We start from the raw sequence: 21968 nt of genomic DNA, 5'->3' as shown, positions 1-21968 counted from the left end.
AGACACCTTAAAGGGGGCCTGATTTAAAAAGGGTCAAGTTGGGCACCCAAAATCTAGTAACTTGTGAAAATCTGTTGCATACTATAGAAACAAGCCCTTCAAAAACTCAGTGTGAACTTTGCTCCTGTCTGAATTTCCTTTACCAAATACTTATGTTTACTAGTGTTTAAATGTAAGCTATCCTGCATATATATATATATTTATTCCTATTACCCTTCCCTCTCCTTTGATATATTCAAATTTTCCTGATACTTGTAATGTATGAAAGTCTACTCTAGCTAAATTCTAATCCAAGTATAAAAGAGGAACTCACAGTGATATTTGGCATTTTTTAATTTAGGTTTGTTTTATTTAAGTTTAATGTTAATTCCATGCTGTGTTTCAGTAAGAACAATACAGATTCTGTATCTGTGGCTCCAGTCAGATATCCAGTAGTACAAATTAGCTTCAAGTTACACATACTGAACAAAAGAGGTTGAGCGAGCGAAGGGGGGATAGGGATGGGGAAGGGGAAAAAAAAATATTGAACACGCATGCAGGCTTTTCAATGCCACCTTCAATGCTAACCTGCTTTGAGGAAAAGTAAAAAGTAGGCAAGAATGAGCAGCCACGGATTGTTGAACTGTTACCAGCACCAAATTTTTCAGCAACATTTCAGCAGTTGGGAAACTTTTTTTTAAACAGTAAAATCACTACAATAAACGTTCCAATGCAACCTGAAACTTCAAGCTAAACACCCAATTAAGTTTAAACACTGGTATAAAATTCAGTTTAAACAATTATAAAAAAGGAAAAATGCCATCACATGCGCCCTACAGTGCGATAACAAATCTCTCCCCTAAAAGTCTAATGGCTTTCAAATGTAATATTCACTTCTAATAATAATCGTCACATCTGGCAGAAGACAATACAGTAATGCTGAAAAAAACCTTTATGCAGTCCTGTTAGTGTCTTAAAGAACCTAAAAGCTGGCACCAGTAAAATCCACAGAAATTCACTCTTGCCTTTAAGAACTTTTAAACTGTATATAAAAAAAAGAAAAAAAGAAACCCAAAAACAAACAAACAAACACAAAAAAAAACACAAAAAAAACAAACAAAAAAAACAAAAAAAAAGGAAAAAATAAAGAAACCCAACAGGGCAGGAACCTAAATTCTGAGACCCAATGTAAAAGTCAGATTTGGTGGTTCTCAGAGTGACACTGAGGGATTTGTTGGGGAGGGTGGGTGTGGTCAGAGATGGGTTCTCTTGTTGGCCATGGTGTCTCACTGGTTTTCATCTTCCACATCCTGCAGCGCTTCTTTATTCTGTTCTTCACCTACAAAAGGTGTAAAAATGTAGTCAGCTGCTTCATCATTTCTATACAGGAAACCTACAAAGTTGCTAACGTCTTGACATTGACAGTTTTCATGCAGTTTAATCATAAATAGAACGTATTTATAAAACCAGTTTTAATGTAAAGTCCTTCCAAGGAAAAAGTTCTGCACTCCAAGCTTGCGATGTTTTTTAAACACTGAATGATGCCACAGGCTATTAGTACATGTTCCCAGCTAGAAGGACAGAGTCAACCAAGAACCAATAAACTGACAATGAAAAGATGCACATATGCTCTCTAAAAAGGCACAGCCAAGACAAAATTATGGAATAACTGAAAATCAACACAAACCTAGCGACAACTACAACCATACAACAGATCAAATCGTACTTCCCTAATAACTTCACTTTTACCGTTAAAAAATGAAGAATGTTGACTTAAATGAAGAAATGGTGTTTAAAACACTGGTATTTAGAAAATGAAACATCTGCCACTCATTTTGCTTAGGCCTGATCTACATTTGGAAGTTTAGTTGGCATAGCTCTCATTTAGGTGTGTGGAAAAAAATCCACCATCCCCAATCAACATAGCTACGTTGGCAAAAGCCCAAGTGTAGATGCAGTTCTACTGGCAAAAAGTGTCCTTTTGCTGATATAGCTTATTTTGTTCAGGGAACTAGTATAAACTATTCTGACAAAAGAACTGTTGCCTGTAATGGCTGCATCTCCACTGGGATAGCTATACCAGGCAAGCCCCTTCCTGTGACGAGAAGGGCCACCTCAGTCTCAGTGCTACAGTCAATTTTGCAGAAGAGCTCCACTGAAGTTGCACAGTATATTAGTCTTACCAATCAAAACTGGTATGAATACAGTTTCCAACTTTGCAACTCCAATGCAGGAAAACAAGCCAAAAATCCTGGAGTTGAGGTTATTAAAGATGACATTTTAGGCAGATTCTCTCCATGCTTCTTGTTTGATGCCAATTAGTTTGGAGCTATTTACCTGGGCTGTAACATGCAGTGAAAAACCAGCTTTTTCATTTGAACTGTTGCCTACCAATGAGGTCTAAACTAGTTGTCCCCTCCCATTCCCCAACTAGAAGCATGCTTGCCATCTGTCTATGCCTTTTCCTTTAATCCAGTGGAACTACATAAAGTGAAAAAGTCTTAACATACGTAAGCTAGTGCTGCAACATGTGCAAGGGTCAAATGAATTGATGAAGTAATTCAGGTAGATTTTTTTCTATACAACTACTCTTAACCACAATGAAATAGTTCTGCCTCCAGGGACTAGGGTTACCATATTTAACAAATAAAAAAAGAGGACCCTCCACAGGGCCCTGGCACCGCCCATTTCCCACCCCCAGCCCCAACTCCGCCCCTTCCCCGCCCTAACTCCGCCCCCTCCTCCCTCCCACTCCCAGCCACGCGAAAAGGGCTGCCCGAGCGCTACCGGCTTCATGGTTTGCCGGGCAGCCCCCAGACCCTGCGCCCCTGGCCGGCGCTTCCCCAGCGCAGCGGAGCCTGGGAGGGGAAGTGCCCAGCCAGGGGTGCAGGGTCTGGAGGCTGCCCGGCAAACCGTGAAGCTGGTAGCGCTCGGGCTTCGGGCAGCCCCCATGCCTCCGGACCCTGCGCTCCCAGCCAGGCACTTCCCCTCCCGGGCTCTGGCGGCGCAGGGTCCGGAGGCATGGGGGCTGCCCGAAGCCCGTAGCGCTCGGCTCTTAAACAGAGCCGAAGAGTCAGGGGAGGAGCAGAGCCGCCGCGGCCGGAGGCTCTGCTCCTCCCGACTCTTTGGCTCTGTTTAAGAGCCGAGCTGCCCGAGCGCTACCGGCTTCGGGCAGCCCCCATGCCTCCGGACCCTGCGCCGCCGGAGCCCGGGAGGGGAAGTTCCTGGCCGGCGGCTGGGGTCCGGAGGCAAGGGGGCTGCCTGAAGCCCATAGCGCTCGGGCGGCTCAGCTCTTAAACAGAGCCGAAGAGTCAGGGGAGGAGCAGAGCAGCCGCGGGAGGGGAAGTGCCCGGCCGGCATTTTTCCCGGACATGTTCGGCTTTTTGGCAATTCCCCCCGGACGGGGGTTTGATTGCCGAAAAGCCGGACATGTCCGGGAAAAACCGGACGTATGGTAACCCTACCAGGGACAACATATAAACAGGATTATCCATTCACACAATTTGCTGTAAAAACCAATCAGATCAGTCAAATGACTTTTGGCTTCCAATCAAAATGCCTGCAAAGGGCATCTCCAGGATTAGCACTAGGTACAATGTAAGGGAGATTTTGGAAGATATAGCTTATGGTGAACAAAAAAACCTACGTGTACAAAAAAACCACACACAAAATTATATGACAGATCAACTCAATTTAAAGAGCAAAACAGTAGAAGACCTAACCCAGGAATATGGTTAATATGTACAGAAGATCTGAGCATGCTCTAACAGGCACACTTAAGCAAATACTATAAAACAGACCAAAGTGGAAGTACTTTTCATGCCCAGGTATTCTTAATATCTATCCAGTCCAGTTACAAAAATGCCTAGGTCAATTCGGGTCAGTTACATCTGATGCTGGGTAGGGGAGACAGGTCATGAATGGGTAGAAGAGTGCTTAGCCCTGGACTGGCGTCAGATACAAGCAATTTATCAGCTGCAGGATAATAGTATGCAAAGCATAATTAGTGACAAGAGGAAAACTGAAGTTGAAAAACTTCACTGAGCCATGATGAGGACTTACAAAGTAGAGTTTTTAGGAAATGAACAGTTGGACTTTCCTTTAGGAATCTACATAGCAGGAAAGAAGGGGAAAACAGAAATCATATGAAAGACAACATTACAAGCATGAAAATAAATTAACAGCTTGGATATGACACATGGTTAAAAGATACAATGAGATGGAGAGCTGTAGAAGCCCAGTGACAGCAAATTTGTTAAGGAACAGTGATACAGAACCTACAAAATTCAATCAAAAGTGAACAGAAGTAGTTAAAGCCAAACTATAACTACAGTTTTATTGGGTCATTGATTTATTAGATAAATTAGTAGTTATATAGTAAAATAAAGTCCTCCCTTTCATTTTTTAAGGCATTTCTCACATGTACACAAACAGGTGCATATACATTATGCTTTTTGTATACATCAGTGCCCATATCAAATGGGTTCACAATCAATAGGCCCCCTCACATTCATGGCCATGAAAAACGCATCATGGACCATGAAATGTGGTCTTTTTGTGCTTTTACCTTGTACTATACAGATTTTACAGTGGAGACCAGCATTTCTCAAAATTGGGAGGGCTGACCCAAAAGGGAGTTGCAAGATTATTTTAGGGTGGCAATACCATACCATGCCACCCTTACTCCCACTACTCCTGGGGGGATTCTGCACCAAAACATTTAAAATTCTGCAAATTTTATTTGTCAAAATAATGCAATATAATCACACCAGTTTCAATTGTTCTGGTAAGTTATTTAAACTACAGTAACTCTTCACTTTAAGTCCTCCCGGTTAACGTTGTTTCATTGCTGATCAATTAGGGAACATGCTCATTTAAAGTTGTGGAATGCTCCATTCTTATGTTGTTTGGCTGCCTGCTTTCTCCACAGCTGGCAGCCGCCCTACGCCCCCCCTCCCCTCCCCCAGCGCCTCCCGCCCGTCAGCAGACCCGCGGATCAGCGCCTTCCCCCTCTTCCCCCCTTCCTCCTGCCCGCGGCAATCAGCTGGCTTGCGGCGTTTCAGGGGTAGGAGCGAGGACTTAGCGTGCAGGCTCCCCCTCCCTCCCCTGCCTCCCGAACGCCACAAGCCAGCTGATTGCCCTGGACAGGAGGCAGGAGGGGAAGCCTGCGCGCCCAGTCCTCGCTCCTCCCCTTCTCTCCTGCCCCCTAAACACCGCAAGCCAGCTGATTGCCCCAGGCAGGAGGGAGGGGAAGGAGCAAGGACTCAGTGTGCAGGCTCCCCCTCCCTCCCCTGCCTCCTGTCCCGGCAATCAGCTGGCTTGCTGCATTTAGAAGGGAGGGGAGGGAGGGGGAGGAGCGAGGACGCAGCCTGGGAAGTAAAGGGGGAGGAGGTGGGGGGGAGAAGAGGCAGGTCAAGGATGGGGGCTTGGGGGAAGGGGTGAGTGGACAGGCTGAAGGTTGAGCCCCACCCCCCGCCCCTGGTGCTTGCAGAGTAGGGGAAACTGCCGCTGCTGCGCAACATGCTTCTCCTAGTCTACAGCACCTTCAGCCTCCTTGCCTGCCTCATCTCCAGTGCCAGTGGGCTGTGCCAGTGTGGGGTAAGGCAGGGGCCCTCCCAACTATAGTACTGTACTGTATGTACAGTATGTTTGTAAACACACAGTATGTGCACACTACTCCCCCCGCAGCGTAGTATTAAATTGCTTGTTTAAAATGTATATAATGCCTTTTGTCTGGCAAAAAAAATTTCCCTGGAACCTAACCCCCCCCCCCCCCCCATTTACATTAATTGTTATGGGGAAATTGGATTTGCTTAACATTGTTTCACTTAAAGTCGCATTTTTCAGGAACATAACTACAACGTTAAGTGAGGAGTTACTGTACAATACAGAAAAAAGTCACAATAACTATTCAGCATTTCCTAAAACACATGAAAGTTAAGTTCCAAATACTTGGTAACTAATACCCTGCATTCCAGTTATAATCCTGGATTTTCATTTAAATCACATAACAGAACACCAAGGAGGGGGGAAAAAAGAAAAAAAAGTAGAATGTCATTTTAAATTGCTCAGACTTTCACACATGAAAGTCATAGAGTTTTGCTAATCATTGTCCTGTACCTAGCTGGGTAGTTTGGGAAGTGCTTGGTTCTGATTGTCCTGACATCTTATTGACTACTTGGTAAATATTTTATTTTGCCCTCAAAAGTCTTTTATTAAAAAAATGGGTAAGTAAAAATCTAACCCCATTGTGCCACTTTGGCACAGGAAAAAAGTGAGAAAGTGCTTTTTACATTTTTCTGCATGGGGGGCACAGAAATATGCGGGCCATATGAACTGAATTCTGTCAGTAGTATCCTGTGCTGCTGCCTTCAGAGCTGGGTGGCCGGAGAGTCATGGCTGCTTACTGAGGGCCCAGCTCTGAAGGCAGCACCGCCGCCAGCAGCAGCAGCAGCGCAGAAGTAAAGGCAGCAGTACCGCAACACCCCCCCCAATAACCTTGTGACCCCTGCCCCCCACTCCTTTTTGGGTCAGGACCCCAATTATAACACCGTGAAATTTCAGATGTAAATAGCTGAAATAATGAAATTTACAATTTTTAAATTCCTATGACTGTGAAATTGATCAAAATGAACTGTGAATTTGGTAGGGCCCTAACAATCAGATACTATCAGTCCAAAAAAAAAACCACCCTGATTTTACAGAAGTTCGAAATTTAGCAAGTTACTAAAAATTGTATTAATATTAGAAAAATCAAAGTCATAGTAAGAGACCTTTATCAATAACACTATTTCACATTAAACTGGGCTCTAGGGGGAGGAGGGAGGCCCCACAACTGGACTCTGGGGAGTTGGGGGGAGTGCAGGTGTCTGGACTCTGGGGGCCCCACACAGCCCCCTCCAGAACTCCCCAACTGGAACTGGGTTGTCATAGGGATTTCTTTACAACTCTACTCCTGGGGGAATCTTTTTTGATGCTCTGTGTGCTGACATACTTGTTAACATTTTGAAATAAATTACCAAAATAATTGAAACTGGAGTGATTATATTGTGTTATTTTGACAAACAACATATGCATAATTTTTAATTGTTTGGCACAGAATTCCCCCAGGAGTATCCTGTTTGAGAGTACCATTTATGCATCCCAGGATCATATTAGCTCTTTTGGTCACGGCGTCACATTCAGCTACCATGATCCGCTCATCTTTTTCAGAGTCACTGCTTCCCAGGAGAGAGTCCCCCCATCCTGTAAGTACGGCCTACATTTTTTGTTGTAGAACACATACATTTAGCCATGTTAAAAACACATTGTTTGCTTGTGCCCAGCTTACTAAGCAATCCACTGAATCAGTGACCTGTCCTGTTCATTATTTACCACTCCCCCAAATTTTTAGATCTTCTGCAAACTATCACTGATTTGATGTTTGCATCTAGGTTATCGATGAACGTGTTTAATAGCCTAGGGCCAAGAACCAATGCCCGTTGGACCTCACTAGAAACATCCCTTTGATGATTCCCCATTTATAATTACATTTTGAGACCTATCAGCCAGTTTTTAATCCATTTACTGTATCCAAAATTAATCTGATATTCTAGTTTTTAATCAAAATGTTGTGCAGTACCAAGTTAAACATCTTACACAAATCTAAGTCTATAATACCATAGCAAGCCTAATTTTCAGTAGGTGATTAATGTAACTAATATTTTTCTCCCATGCGGTTCTGAGTAGCAACCTCACATCCCAATGATATCTATTGCTCTGCTCATCAAGACAATCAAAAAAGTGAAGGTGTATTGACTGATAAGTAAGGCATGATCTCAAGAAGCATCCAGTGTGGTTGTTACTTGCCTATGGGGGGGGGGGGGAAGGAAGGCAACATACTAGTAACTGTATTGTTAACATATTCTAACATACTAGCTATCATTACTACAGTGTTATTTCTTTTTACAAAGATTAATCAGTCCACTAGTCAAATTCCAATTTTGTAAATATATTTTGCTGACCTGAAATTTCTCATTATTTCAGTTAGAATTGTGAAGATAATTTTTCAATAGTTTATGCGCAGACAAGTGGTTTTCAGCTATCCTGTTTAATAATAAAAACCAGGAAAGCAATGAGATTAAGTTGAAAAAGGAAAAAAAAGTCAGTTGGAACATCAGGAAAAGCAAGCTCTACTATGGCATGGAGCCAAGGAAGCAGAAGCCCAATACTTGATTAGGACAACAAAAACTGAAGATGCTATAATGAATAATTTGCAGTGGCAGGGAGAGGAACAAAGTGACCTACTCTAAATAGTTTTTCCTATCTAATTTCTATGGATTCTACTGAACACATTTTAATGAACTTGCATTCAACTAAGCACAGCTTCTTAGAATGAGACACAATGCACTGGTACCTCACGGTAGCAAGGCAAACTTCAGTGCATCACTGACACTAATCCCACTTGGTTTCATCAAAGGGCAACCACCATACTAAAGGAACAATGATTTTGAGCATCTAATCATACGGAAGACTGCATTTACCAGTAAGTGTAATATACGATCTGTACAGATCCAAAAACTTGAACATGCATGAACTTTCTGCACCAGTTGAAATGCTCTGTCTAGAACAGTGGCTTTCAACCTTTTCTCATTTGCTGACTCCTAACAAATTTCAAATGGAGGTGCGGACCCCTTTGGAAAGGTTACAGGTTGAAAACCACTGCTCTAGAAACACGTAGGAGCAGCATGTGTGCTCCCTTGTGAAACCTGAAGTTTGGACCTAAGGTTACACTGGGGGTGGGGGTGGGAAGGAAGGTCTGTGGTTTCTTTCACTTATTCAGAAAATGTCAGACTTCAAGGAAGTAGGAATAGAAGGTGAGTAGTCTGGATCTATATTAACGATCTAGCCCAATAAATTAAGGTTACTTACCTGTAATTGGAGGTTCTTTGAGATGTATGGTCCCTATCTGTATACCACATGTGGGTATGCATGAACACCACGCACTTGAGACTGGTAAAGTCTTCCAAGTAGCATCCTTTGGTCCACACCTGTGCCCTGGTTCTCCTCGTGCTCTACACTGAGGGCATAAGGGGAAGCATGAACCGGCCACCTCTAAAGTTCCTTCTCTACCACAAATCCAGGTATGATCCAAAGCAGAGGGGAAGGAGAGCAGGTAGTGGAATACAGATAGGGACCACACATCTCAAAGAACCTCTAGTTACAAGTAAGTGCCGTTTATTTCCTCAAGTCCTGGTTCCTATGTATATTACACACATCGGTGAATGGCAAGCAGTACTCAAACAGAAAGGGGTGCAAGGATGCAGGCAGTATAGATGCCTGTAACAATGGAAACCCCAAGGTTGCATCAGCAGAAGAGGCTTGGACCAAAGCATAATGTCTTGTGAAAATACAGCTGTTACTCCTGGTTTCCCCCATAAAAATGTCCAGCATAGGCACATCTCAGAGAGGTGATACTGATCCTGCCTGTGCTCTAGTGAAATGCTCCCAGGTAGGGATATGTGTCAACTGATAGCAAAGGAGAATATAGCCAGAAATCCACTTAAGAGTTTGAGCACTAAGAGTCTGAGTAGTCAGTGGTTGGTCTGCTACAGCAACAAATAGTCTACTCTAGGTGATTTCTTAATAGGTTTTGTTCTTTGCAGGTTGAACACTAGTGCTTGTTCTGACATTGAAAGAATGAAGTCTCCTCTCCTCTCTAAAAGCACGAGGCTTCAGTAAGAATATTGGTAAGTGAATTGATTTGTTTATGTGTAACTCAGAAATTACCTTCAGGATGAATTTTGGGTGGAGGCCAAGGGGTAGCGTCTCTTTATGAAATGTAGTGACTGGGGCAGGTTGGCCCCAATTGACCCCAAGGTCACCTCTCCCTCCTTGGCTGACATAATGGCAACCTGGAAGGCAACTTTCATAGACAGATGGGACATCAAGCACAGGGCCAACAGTTCGAAAGATGGTCCAGTAAGTGATGAAAGTAGGAGACTGAAGTAGTAAGTTCCCAGTCACACCCTTTAGAAATCTGGTTGTTACCACATGAGTAAAAAATAGAATAGCCATTACCAGAGGATGAAATGGACTAATTTGGCTAGGTTGATATCCAATGAGCTAACAGAGAAACCAGATGTCTTTAGAGTGAGAAGATAGTCTAAAACTGCAGAAATACCTGCTAACCCTGATAACTGATTCTGTTGCACCCACATAGAGAAGGGTGATCTAAAGGTGTTGCTGCTTGGATCTTTCCATGGCTGCTTGTTCTACTAGGAATTGGGGACAGGGTGCGAGAACAAGAATACTGCCCCTTTTACAGACACAAAATAATGTTTTTCAGCCCTTTTAGGGGTAGGTACATATTGCCAGTGTATGCCTAGCTGGTTCCATAACAGCTTCACTCACCAGGAGAGCTACCCTGTTGGGCTCTGTGGACTGCAGGATATCCAAAAGCTTGTACTGCGTATCTTTGACTTCTAATGGAATGTGAAGTTCTGCCACCAGTTCTTGATAGTGCCTATGGTAATCTGGTGGGGCTCCTCAAGTGAGATGGGGGGTATGCCTATCGGTACCAGCTCATCATCATCTTCCTCTTCCATGTACTCCTATGGAGTTGGGTGCCATTGTCTAGGAGGAGAGGAATTATGTGACTATCTAGTAGAGATAGTTGTGCATAAAGATCCCCTGGACACCAGCAGGGCCAGTAAGAAAGATCAAAGGCTAGTTGAGGGGCCCCCAAGCCATTGGGTACCAGCAATCTCCTGGAGGGTGACCCTGCTTGGCAGAGGACAGGTCCAAGAAATACCTAGATGAGGGGAGGCAGGAGGATGTTTTATCTTGACATCCGTTTCAGCCAATAGGAAGCCTGGATCCTGCTTCAATCAGTGGTACCGTAAGAGATGGTGAGGAAGCACCGGCTCACAGATGGATTAGGAAAGTAATTCTCTCTCCTTGAGGTTGTATCCTCTTCTGGGGTTTCCCTGAGAAGGACTGGGCACAAAAGTAGAAGAGACTGTGGGTCCAGGAGTGCAAAGGGATACATGTACTATCCCAGAGGATCTCAGCCAATCCAGGAGTACAAGGGTCCCAGTTGTTGGATCTGTCAGATCCCATACCATGTCAGACTTGGTGGTCGGTGGGTCTTTACAGGGTCAGTCCAGTACCAAGGAGAAAGAAAGAAAGCACCTCATTTGGAACTCTTGGTTGTTACAGTTGTCAGTCCTTCAGCTAGTTAGAGGTCATGGCCAGCACTGGTGTTTGTTACCAAGGTTAGTACCATTGGAGCTTTACTCCTGCACATTTTCCCTTCATGGTTGGGACCTGTGTGCAAAGGCTCATACAACTTGGAAGAAGTTAGAGAGGGATCCTTCTCTTCAAGCAGGCTTATAGGGGGAATCTGATTTTATGCCTGTGAAAGCACTCCCTAGTTTCATGAAAAGCCCGAGAGACAGTCTGGAGATCGATCTGATCCAGTCTCTGCTCCAGAGCTCATGCTCAGAGGGTGTGCTGTTCGAGGTGTGCTGTTCCAGTCCCATGCACATGTAGGCAAGTACTCTGAGGAAAAAGGGTTATTATCAGTAGAACAACCTTACAAAGTTCAATATCAGAAGCAAGTTCCCCATATACCAGGAGACAACAAAGTGGCATCGAACCCTGCTAGAACAGATGCAAAACCTGCAGACATATCTCTACTGTTACAATGATCAATACTGCCTCACAATACACCTTTCAAGATTAACGAGTCCTACACATGCTTATCACAACATGTGGTATACCTCATCCAGTGCCTCAAATGCCCCAACAACAACTATATGGGTGAAACCACACAATCACTATGCTCTAGAATGAACTCACACAGAAAAATGATAGAAGACAAAAACCACTATCACTGGTGGGTGAACACTTTTCAAAGCGATCACTCCATACCTAATCTTTCAATACTTCTCCTCAAGGGAAACCTGCAGAACACTTTCAAAAAACAAGCCTGGGAACTTGAATTCATAGCTCTGCTAGACACAAGAAAACATGGATTTAAGAGCGACACTGGTCTTATGGCTCATTACAACAATTTAACAGATCACACCACCTGCTACCCCTTAATTATCCACTTCAAACCCTTTATGGATAACAATCTAACCCCCGATTGTGCACTTCAATTCAAGTAACCAACTCCAACACGTTACGCCTTCAGTTTATCAATCTGTCCCAACCTGTATTTAGCTCAGACATACTGCATCCTTCCCTTGATCTTGGGGGGGGAGAGGAGGAGGAGGAAGAGAAGGAGGAGGAGAAGAGAGGAAATTTGGCTCAAAAAATTGTACCCTCCAACAAACACGGCAAACAATTAAAAATAGGAATCTGGCTAGGATACCAAGATAAACCTCTTTAATCCTTGTGAAAAGAACAACTGGATATTTAATGACCCCAACTGATCAACACTCTACACCCAAGCACAATGCTGATGGGGCACTCAATTTTATTTTAAGGGAATACCATCACCAAATTAATCACTAGCACCACTGCTAGTAAATAAGACTGTCAATCAATTGCAATTAACTCACACGATTAACTCAAAAAAATTAATCGTGATTAATTGCAGGTTTTAATTGCCCTATTAAACAACAGAATACCAATTGAAATGTAATAAATATTTTTGGATGTTTCCTACATTTCCAACATTTTCAAATATATTGATTTCAATTACAACACAGAATAAAAAAGGTACAGTGCTCAATAAGACAAATATTTGCACTGTACAGATGATAAACAAAAGAAATAGTATTTTTCAATTCACTTCATACCAATCTCTATCATGAAAGTGCAACTTACAAATAGCTTTGTTTTTTTAAAAAAAACAATTGCACTCAAAACCAAAACAAATGTAAAACTTTAGAGAGCCGACAAGTCCACTCAGTCCTCCTCCTTGTTCAGCCAATCGCTAAGAAAAACAATTCTGCATTTATGGGAGATATGCTGTCCGCTACTTACTTACAATGTCACCTGAAAAGTGAGAACAGGCGCATGGTACTTTTGTAGCCAACATTGCAAGGAATTTAAATGCCAGATATGCTAAACATTCGTATGCCCCATCATGCTTCGGCCACCATTCCAAAGGACATGCTTCCATGCTGATGACACTTGTTAAAAAAATAATGCATTAATTAAATTTGTGACTGAACTCCTTGGGGGAGAATTGTATGTCTCCTGTTTTACCCGCATTTTGCCATATATTTCATGTTATAGCAGTCACGGATGATGACCCAGCCATGTTGTTCATTTCAAGAACACTTTCACTGCAGATTTGACAAAATGCAAAGAAGGTACCAATGTGAGATGTCTAAAGATAGCTACAGTACTCCACCCAAGGTTTAAGAATCTGAAGTGCCTTCCAAAATCTGAGAGGGACAAAGTGTAGAACATGCTGTCAAAAGTCTTAAAAGAGCAACGCTGCGATGCAGAAACTACAGAACCCGAACCACCAAAAAAGAAAATCAAACTTCTGCTGGTGGCATCTGACTCAGTGAATGCATGAACATGCATCAGAGTGCACTGCTTTGGATTGTTATCAAGCAGAACCCGTCAGCATGGATGCATGTCCTCTGGAATGGTGGTTGAAGCATGAAGGGAAATATGAATCTTTAGCGCAGGGGTTCTCAACCCGGGAGTCGGGATCCCTCAGGGGGTCGCGAGGTTATTACATGGGGGTGGGGGAGGTGTTGCAAGCTGTCAGCCTCCACCCCAAACCCTGCTTTGCCTCCAGCACTTATAATGGTGTTAAATATATTTAAAAGAATTTTTAATTAGGGTTGTCAAACAAATAAAAAGTTATTTGCGATTACAATCGCACAGTTAAACAGAATACCATTTATTTCATAGAATCATAGAAGATTAGGGTTGGAAGAGACTTCAGGAAGTCATCTAGTCGAACCCCCTGCTCAAAACAGGACCAACCCCAACTAAATCATCCCAACCAGGGCTTTGTCAAGCCAGGCCTTAAAAACCTCTAAGAATGGAGATTCCACCACCTCCCTAGGTAACCCATTCCAGTGCTTCACCACCCTCCTAGTGAAATAGTTTTTCCTAATATCAAACCTAGACCTCCCCCACTGCAACTTGAGACCATTGCTCCTTGTTCTGTCTGCCACTACTGAGAACAGCTGAGCTCCATCCTCTTTGGAACCCACCTTCAGGTAGTTGAAGACCGCCATCAAATCCCCCCTCACTCTTCTCTTCTGCAGACTAAATAAGCCCAGTTCCCTCAGCCTCTCCTCATAAGTCATGTGCCCCAGCCTCCTAATCATTTTCACTGACCTCCACTGGACTCTTTGTCCACATCCTTTCTGTAGTGGGGGGCCCAAAACTGGATGCAGTACTCCAGATATGACCTCACCATTGCCAGACAGAGGGGAATAATCACTTCCCTCGATCTGCTGGCAACGCTCATACTAATACAGGCCAATGTGTCGTTAGCCTTCTTGGCAACAAGGGCACACTGCTGACTCATATCCAGCTTCCCGTCTAGTGTAATTCTCAGGTCCTTTTCTGCAGAACTGCCCCTTAGCCAGTCGGTCCCCAGCCTGTAGCAGTGCATGGGATTTTTCCATCCTAAGTGCAGGACACTGCACTTGTCCTTGTCGAACCTCATCAGATTTCTTTTGGCCCAATCCTCCAATTTGTCTAGGTGACTCTGGACTCTATCCCTACTCTCCAGGGTACCTACTTCTCCCCCCAGCTTAGTGTCATCCGCAAACTTACTGAGGGTGCAATCCATCCCATCATCCAGATCATTAATGAAGATATTGAACAAAACCAGCCCCAGGACCGACCGCTGGGGCACTCTGCTTCATATCAGCTGCCAACTAGACATCAAGCCGTTGATCACTACACGTTGAGCCCGAAGATCTAGCCTGTTTACATATTTTTGGATGCTTTCTACATTTTCAAACATATTGATTTCAATTACAACACAATACAAAGTGTACAGTGCTCATTTGATATTTATTTTTTATTACAAATATTTGCACTGTAAAAAACAGTAGTATTTTTCAATTCGCCTAATACAAGTACTGTAGTGTAATCTCTTTATCATGAAAGTTGAACTTACAAATGTAGAATTATGTACCAAAAACCTGCATTCAAAAATAAAACAATGTAAAACTTTAGAGCCTACAAGTCCAATCAGTTCTACTTCTTGTTCAGCCAATTGCTCAGATAAACTAGTTTGTTTACATTTGCAGAAGATAATGCTGCCTGCTTCTTGTTTACAATGTCACCTGAAAGTGAGAACAGGCGTTTGCATGGCACTGTTGTAGCCGGCTTTAGCATATCTGGCATGTAAATATCTTGCAAAGATTCACATGTCCCTTGATGCTTCAACCACCATTCCAGAGGACATGCGTCCATGCTGATGACGGGTTCTGCTCGATAATGATCCAAAGCAGTGCGGACTGACTCATGTTCATTTTCATCATCATGAGTCAGATGCCACCAGCAGAAGCTTGATTTTCTTTTTTGGTGGTCTGGTTATGCAGTTTCCGCATCGGAGTGTCTTAAGACTTCTGAAAGCATGCTCCACAACTCATCCCTCTCAAATTTTGGAAGGCACTTCAGGATTCTTAAATCTTGGGTCGAGTGCTGTACCTAGCTTTATAAATCTCAAATTGGTACCATGACGTTGGACCCCATAATGCTTTATAGAAACACGCTTATGAGTGTAAATATGACATAACTGGAATATGTTTTACGCTAGATATGCCATGTAACATATCTTTGCCATGGTTACGTTCTACTGAATGTATTCATCCTATTTGTATGCATGTATCATTTTTATATCTGAAGTTATGAGTGTTGGCTTTATGTTTGTATTTCAAGTGTTTGCTGTAGGAAGCACCTAAGGCAGATTTAGTGTGAAGGGGTTATTCAAGTAATTGGGAGTACTTAACTAACAATGGACCTTGAGAGACACCAATCCACATCTGAGCTTTCTTGGGAACTTTCAAACTAGCATGTGGGCAATGGCATCGGCCTGTAAAGAACTGAGTCATGCATGGACATGTGACTTGACCATGTGACTCCAAAACTCCATCTTGTAGCTGTTTCTACACAGGGAAGAGAGGGGTTTCCACCCACAGGAGAGATACCTGGAAACCCCTCCATTTTGTCTTCAGCTGGCTCAAGAGATAGCCTCTCCACCCCAAAGAGATGCCTGAAAGAAACTGGAACAAAGGACAATAACTACAGGGGTGAGAGTGATTGCTGGACCCAGACTAGGAGGAAGTCTAGTCTGTCAAAGAAGCTTATTGGAACATCTCTGAGGGTGAGATTTACCTGCATTTAGTTTCCTACTGTATTAGGCTTAGACTTGCCTGTTTTATTTTATTTTGCTTGGTAACTTACTTTGTTCTGTTATTACCTAGAACCACTTAAATCCTACTTTTTATACTTAATAAAATCACTTTTTGCTTATTAACCCAGAGCAAGCAATTAATTCCTTGGGGAGAAATCAGCCGTGCATCTCTCTCTATCAGTGTTATAAAGGGCAAACAATTTATGAGTTTACCTTGTATAAGCTTTATACAGAGTAAAATGGATTTATTTGGGGTTTGGATCCCATTGGGAGCGGGGTATCTGGGTGTTGGAGACAGGAGTACATCTTAAGCTGTTTTCAGTTAAGCCTGCAGCTTGTGGAAGACGTGGTTCAGACCTGGGTCTATGTTTGTAGCCGGCTAGGGTGTCAGGCACAACCAGGCAAGGTACTGAAGTTCCAAGCTGTCAGAGAAAACAGCCAGAGGTAGTCCCAGCACATCAGGTGGCAGTCCCAAGGGGGTTTCTGTGACCCAACCCGTCACAGGTACCTTCTTTGCATTTTGTCAAATCTGCAGTGAACGCGTTCTTAAAACAAACATGTGCTGGGTCATCATCCAAGACTACTATAAACTTGAAATCTATGGCAGAATGTGGGTAAAACAGAGCAGGAGACATACAATTCTCCCCCAAGGAGTTCAGCTGCAAATTTAATTAACACATTTTTTTAATGAGACTCATCAGCATGGAAGCATGTCCTCTGGAACGATGGCCGAAGCATGAAGAGGTATATGAATCTTTAGCGCATCTGCCACGTAAATATCTTGTGACACCAGCTACACTTATATATTGTTTTGTTTTTGAGTGCAGTTATGTAACAAAACTATATTTGTAAGTTGCACTTTCACTACAGAGAGATTGCACTACAGTACTTCTATGAGTTGAATTGAAAAATACTATTTCTTTTGTTTTTATAGCATAAATATTTGTAATCAAAAATAAATATAAAGTGAGCACTGTACACTTCGTATTGTGTTGTAATTGAAATCAACATATTTGAAAATGTAGAACATCTAAAAATATTTCAATAAATGGTATCCTATTAACAGCGCAATTAATTGTGCGATTAATCGCAATTTTTTAAATTGCTTGACAGCCCTACTCATAACATTTACTCATTCCTCCATGAACAAAGTCATTCGCTATGAATCCAAATGCCTATGGAGATATTAACGCTGACCTTCAGATGGAAAATAGGAGGCTTGTGTTTTGGGGTTTGTTTTTTTTGTTTGTTTTAAATAGTGTAGAGAAACCCTGAATAATGGTGATAATAGGGAACCTAAGGGGGAAAGGGAAAGAAGACTGGTCTTCCTGCTAGTCTTACTTATTAGAAATTCAGGTCTATAGACTATGGATAACTGGAAAGATGACAAGCACCAAGGAAATTAAACCTGATTAAATGAAAAATAACTTCTGTCCTCAAAAGGGTTCTTGCTGAAACCAAATATTTTAATTTAATAGGGAGAAAACCTCTCTTAAGGATTCAACATATCATCCCTTCAATTAAGGGCTAAGAAAAACTCCCAATGTACACTAGTTTCATCTCCATGAAGTCATCCAACATAAGACGGGAAGATAGAAATTCGCTATTGTAAGCTGTAAGGAAAACACAGTCAAACAAAAAAGTGCACAAGTCCAAATCCACCCCACACCTACATGCTTGCAGGTCCCCTTTAGCTTAACTTGAATTTTTGGGGGAGATAAAGGGTGGAGCAGCATTTTAGAGCAGATGTCTACTTACCATCACCCTGCATATCTGAAGTCCATAGTGTCAGGTTATCACGTAACAACTGCATGATAAGTGTAGAGTCTTTATAACTTTCTTCACTCAGTGTATCCAGTTCTGCAATAGCATCATCAAAAGCTGCTTTTGCCAACCTACAAATATCAGATTAATATACAAGATGTCATAAAATAAACACCTATAAAGCTATCTAGCTTAACTCATTTCATTGAACAAACAAGATTTTTTAGTTCAGTTAACGAGACCACAGCTACAGTTTTTGGGTAAAATTTTCAAAAGCACCTAAAAACTTAAGAACGTAAGTCCCATTGACTTTCAAAGTCACTTGGATGCTATGTCACAGGGTGACACTGGGCCTTTAATAAGGTAAGAGCCAATGTTCCTGTGCCTCATCAGCTAACTCCAATTGATCTTAAAAGAGGGTACCTGGGACCTAAGGAGAAGAGACCTAGTCAGTGAGGGCTCACTTACGAGCACCCACTGAGTCAGCTGGGAAAGGGACAGGTGAGCTGCCAGAGCCAGAAGACTGTATGTGGTTCCTGGGAGAAGACTCAAGGCAAGCGAGCAGCAAGAGAGGTTTGTTGGTTAGCATCCCTGATCCAGGGCTAGATGCCAGACAGCAGCAGAGGGAGGTGCTTGCTGGCTCGAAGTCAGAGAGCCAAAGGCAAGGGTTGAAGACGGGGAGCAGCAGAGAAGCTTACTTGCTGATGTCTCCACACCAGAAAGCTGGATCCAGGGGAACAATGGGAAGGCCGGGGGAGTGAGGGATGCTCCTAAGGTAAAGGTGAGCTATTAGCAGAGAGGCTGTGGACATTCCCAATGAGAAGAGTGGGGCTACACTCTAGCTGGAAGGGCTGATGTGGCTGTCTTGGCAGAGGGGCAAAATAGAACTGACAGAGTCCAGGCAGGTGTGGCTGAAGACACTGGTGTAGGATATACAGCACACTGAGGGGGAAAGGTGTCTTGGGATTTTAGTGACTACTTGCACTGTGGTAATAAATGGACTATGGGTTGGGGTGTTCTAGACCATTTGTACAATGTTTTTTATCATAAACTGGTTCCAAGGAGGGCTGTTAGGACTGCATGAAATGGAGTTACTAGAGATTCTGAAAGGGGAACTGAGGCAGGCGCACAGGTTGTGCCATGGCCTGGCACACAAGGGTGCTCCAGCCAGGGCCACCCTCTTACACACTATATCCTGCAGTATATTGAAAATAAAGATCAACTGCTTCCTGATTCATTAGTAAACTTGAAAATAGATTTAATGGCCTTTAATTAAATTGTAATTGCTTTAAGTTAGGGCTGTCGATTAATGGCAGTTAACTCATTCGATTAACGCAAAAAATTAATCCGCTGATTAATTTTTTTAAATCGCACTGTTAAACAATAGAATACCGATTGAAATGTATTAAATGGTTTTGGATGTTTTTCTATATTTTCAAATATACTAATTTCAATTACAATACAGAATACAAAGTGTATACTGCTCACTTTATATTATTTTTTATTACACATATTTTCACTGTAAAAATAAAAAAGGCAGTATGAGGTAAATTGAAAAATACAAGTACTGTAGTGCCATCTCTGATCGTGAAAGTGCAATTTACAAATGTAGATGTTTTTTGTTACATAACTGCACTCAAAAACAAAAAGAATGCAAAACTTTAGAGTCTAAAAGTCCACTCAGTCCTACTTCTCTGTCAGCCAATCGCTAAGACAAGCAACTTTTTTTATGTTTACGGGAGATACTGCTGCCCACTTATTTGCAATGTCATCAGAAAGTAAGAAAAGGCGTTTGCATGGGACTTTAGTAGCCCGCATTTCAAACAGGGATGTAAATACCATTTAAATAGTTAACCATTTAAACGATTAAAAAATATTTCCTTTAAACGGTTAACCGATTAAAGGGCCAGCCAGCCCAGCTGGGGCTGCAATGGCCAGGCAGCACTGCTCCAGCCGGGTGGTGCGGCTGGGGCCCCTCTGGCCAGCCCAGAGGTTAATGGTTAAGGCAGGTTAACCAGTAGACTAATGCTTACTGGTTAACATTTTACATCCCTAATTGTAAGGTATTTACATGCCAGCTATGCTAAACATTTGTATGCCCCTTCATGCTTCAGCCACCATTCCAGAGGACATGCTTCCATACTGATGATGCTCATTAAAAAATAATGCGTTAATTAAATTTGTGACTGAACTCCTTGGGGGAGAATTGTACGTCTCTGGCTCTATTTTACCCGCATTCCGCCATATATTTCATGTTTTGCTGCAGATCTGACAAAACACAAAGAAGGTACCAATGTGAGATTTTTAAAGATAGCTACAGCACTAGACCCAAGATTTAAGAATCTGAAGTGCCTTCCAAAATCTGAGAGGGATGAGATGTGGAGCATGCTTTCAGAAGTCTTAAAAGAGCAACACACCGATGAAAAAACTACAGAACCTGAACCACCAAAAAAGAGAATCAACCTTCTGCTGGTGGCATCTGACTCAGATGATGAAAATGAACATGCATCGGTCCGCATTGCTTTGGGTTGTTATCTAGCAGAACCCGTCATCAGCATGGACGCATGTCCTCTGGAATGGTGGTTGAAGCATCAAGGGACATATGAATCATTAGCGCATCTGCCACATAATTATTTTGCGACACCAGCTACAACAGTGCCATGCGAACACCTGTGTGCACTTTCAGGTGACCTTGTGAACAAGAAGCGGGCAACATTATCTCCTGCAAATGTAAACAAACTTGTCTGTCTGAGCAATTGGCTGAACAAAAAGTAGGATTGAGTGGACTTGTAGGCTCTAAAGTTTTATTTTTAAATGCAGTTTTTTTGGTACATAATTCTGCATTTGTAAGTTCAACTTTCACGATAAAGAGATTGCACTACAGTACTTGTATGAGGTGAATTGAAAAATACTATTTCTTTTGTTTTTTATAGTGCAAATATTTGTAATAAAAATAAATATGAAGTCAGCACTGTACACTTTGTATTCTGTTATACTTTAAATCAATATTTGAAAATGTTGAAAACATCCAAAAATATTTAAATAAATGGTATTCTATTATTAACAGCGTGATTAATCGTGATTAATTTTTTAATCGCTTGACAGCCCTACTTTAAGTATTCATCCCTGAAAAGTTAAGTTCAGATTTTTACAAATTAGTTTACCACACTCTGCTTTGTCACGTTTGTTTCTCCGAAATAAATTAAATGAATCTGGACTCCTTGAATGCTCGCCAACTCTTGAATGAATTAAAAGATGCACAAGGCAGAGCCCTAACACTGGGTGACGTTTCAAGACTTCTCTTCTGTGCCTATATGGTTAATTTATTAGAAAGCTTTTCAACTTATATACAGCAGAAAACAAGGAAACCCAGCATACTGCTCATAAGAACGGCCATACTGGGTCAGACCAAAGGTACATCTAGCCCAGTATCCTGTCTACTGACAGTGGCCAATGCCAGGTGCCCCCGAGGGAGTGAACCTAACAGGCAATGATCAAGTGATCTCTCTCCTGCCATCCATCTCCACCCTCTGACAAACAGAGGCTATTGACACCATTCCTTACCCATCCTGGCTAATAGCCATTAACGGACTTAAGCTCCATGAATTTATCCAGTTCTCTTTTAAACGCTGTTATAGTCCTAGCCTTCACAACCTCCTCAGGCAAGGAGTTCCACAAGTTGACTGTGCGCTGTGTGAAGAAGAACTTCCTTTTATTTGTTTTAAACCTGCTGCCCATTAATTTCATTTGGTGGCCCCTAGTTCTTGTATTATGGGAATAAGTAAATAACTTTTCCTTATCCACTTTCTCCACATCACTCATGATTTTATATACCTCTATCATATCCCCCCTTAGTCTCCTCTTTTCCAAGCTGAAAAGCCCTAGCCTCTTT

General features: G+C 42.3%; 1 protein-coding gene across 2 annotated transcripts in view; it reads right to left on the bottom strand.

Moving 5' to 3' along the window:
* Nucleotides 1–315: 315 nt before the first annotated feature.
* Nucleotides 316–21968, bottom strand: part of LOC135891067 (14-3-3 protein epsilon) — a 143960-nt gene continuing 122307 nt past the window's right edge. For both annotated transcript variants that reach the window (XM_065418553.1, XM_065418555.1), the window contains exons 5-6: nucleotides 18071–18207; nucleotides 316–1318 (exon numbers count right to left, since the gene is read on the bottom strand). In XM_065418553.1, coding sequence (XP_065274625.1) covers nucleotides 1266–1318; nucleotides 18071–18207 — 190 coding nt within the window. In that variant the 3' untranslated portion in view covers nucleotides 316–1265. The remainder of the gene's footprint in view (nucleotides 1319–18070; nucleotides 18208–21968) is intronic.

Source organism: Emys orbicularis, chromosome 17 (genome assembly GCF_028017835.1).
Source record: "Emys orbicularis isolate rEmyOrb1 chromosome 17, rEmyOrb1.hap1, whole genome shotgun sequence".
NCBI classification, from domain to species: domain Eukaryota; kingdom Metazoa; phylum Chordata; order Testudines; family Emydidae; genus Emys; species Emys orbicularis.
The sequence above is the reverse complement of the archived record's forward strand: the minus strand, read 5'-3'. Positions and strand labels throughout refer to the sequence as shown.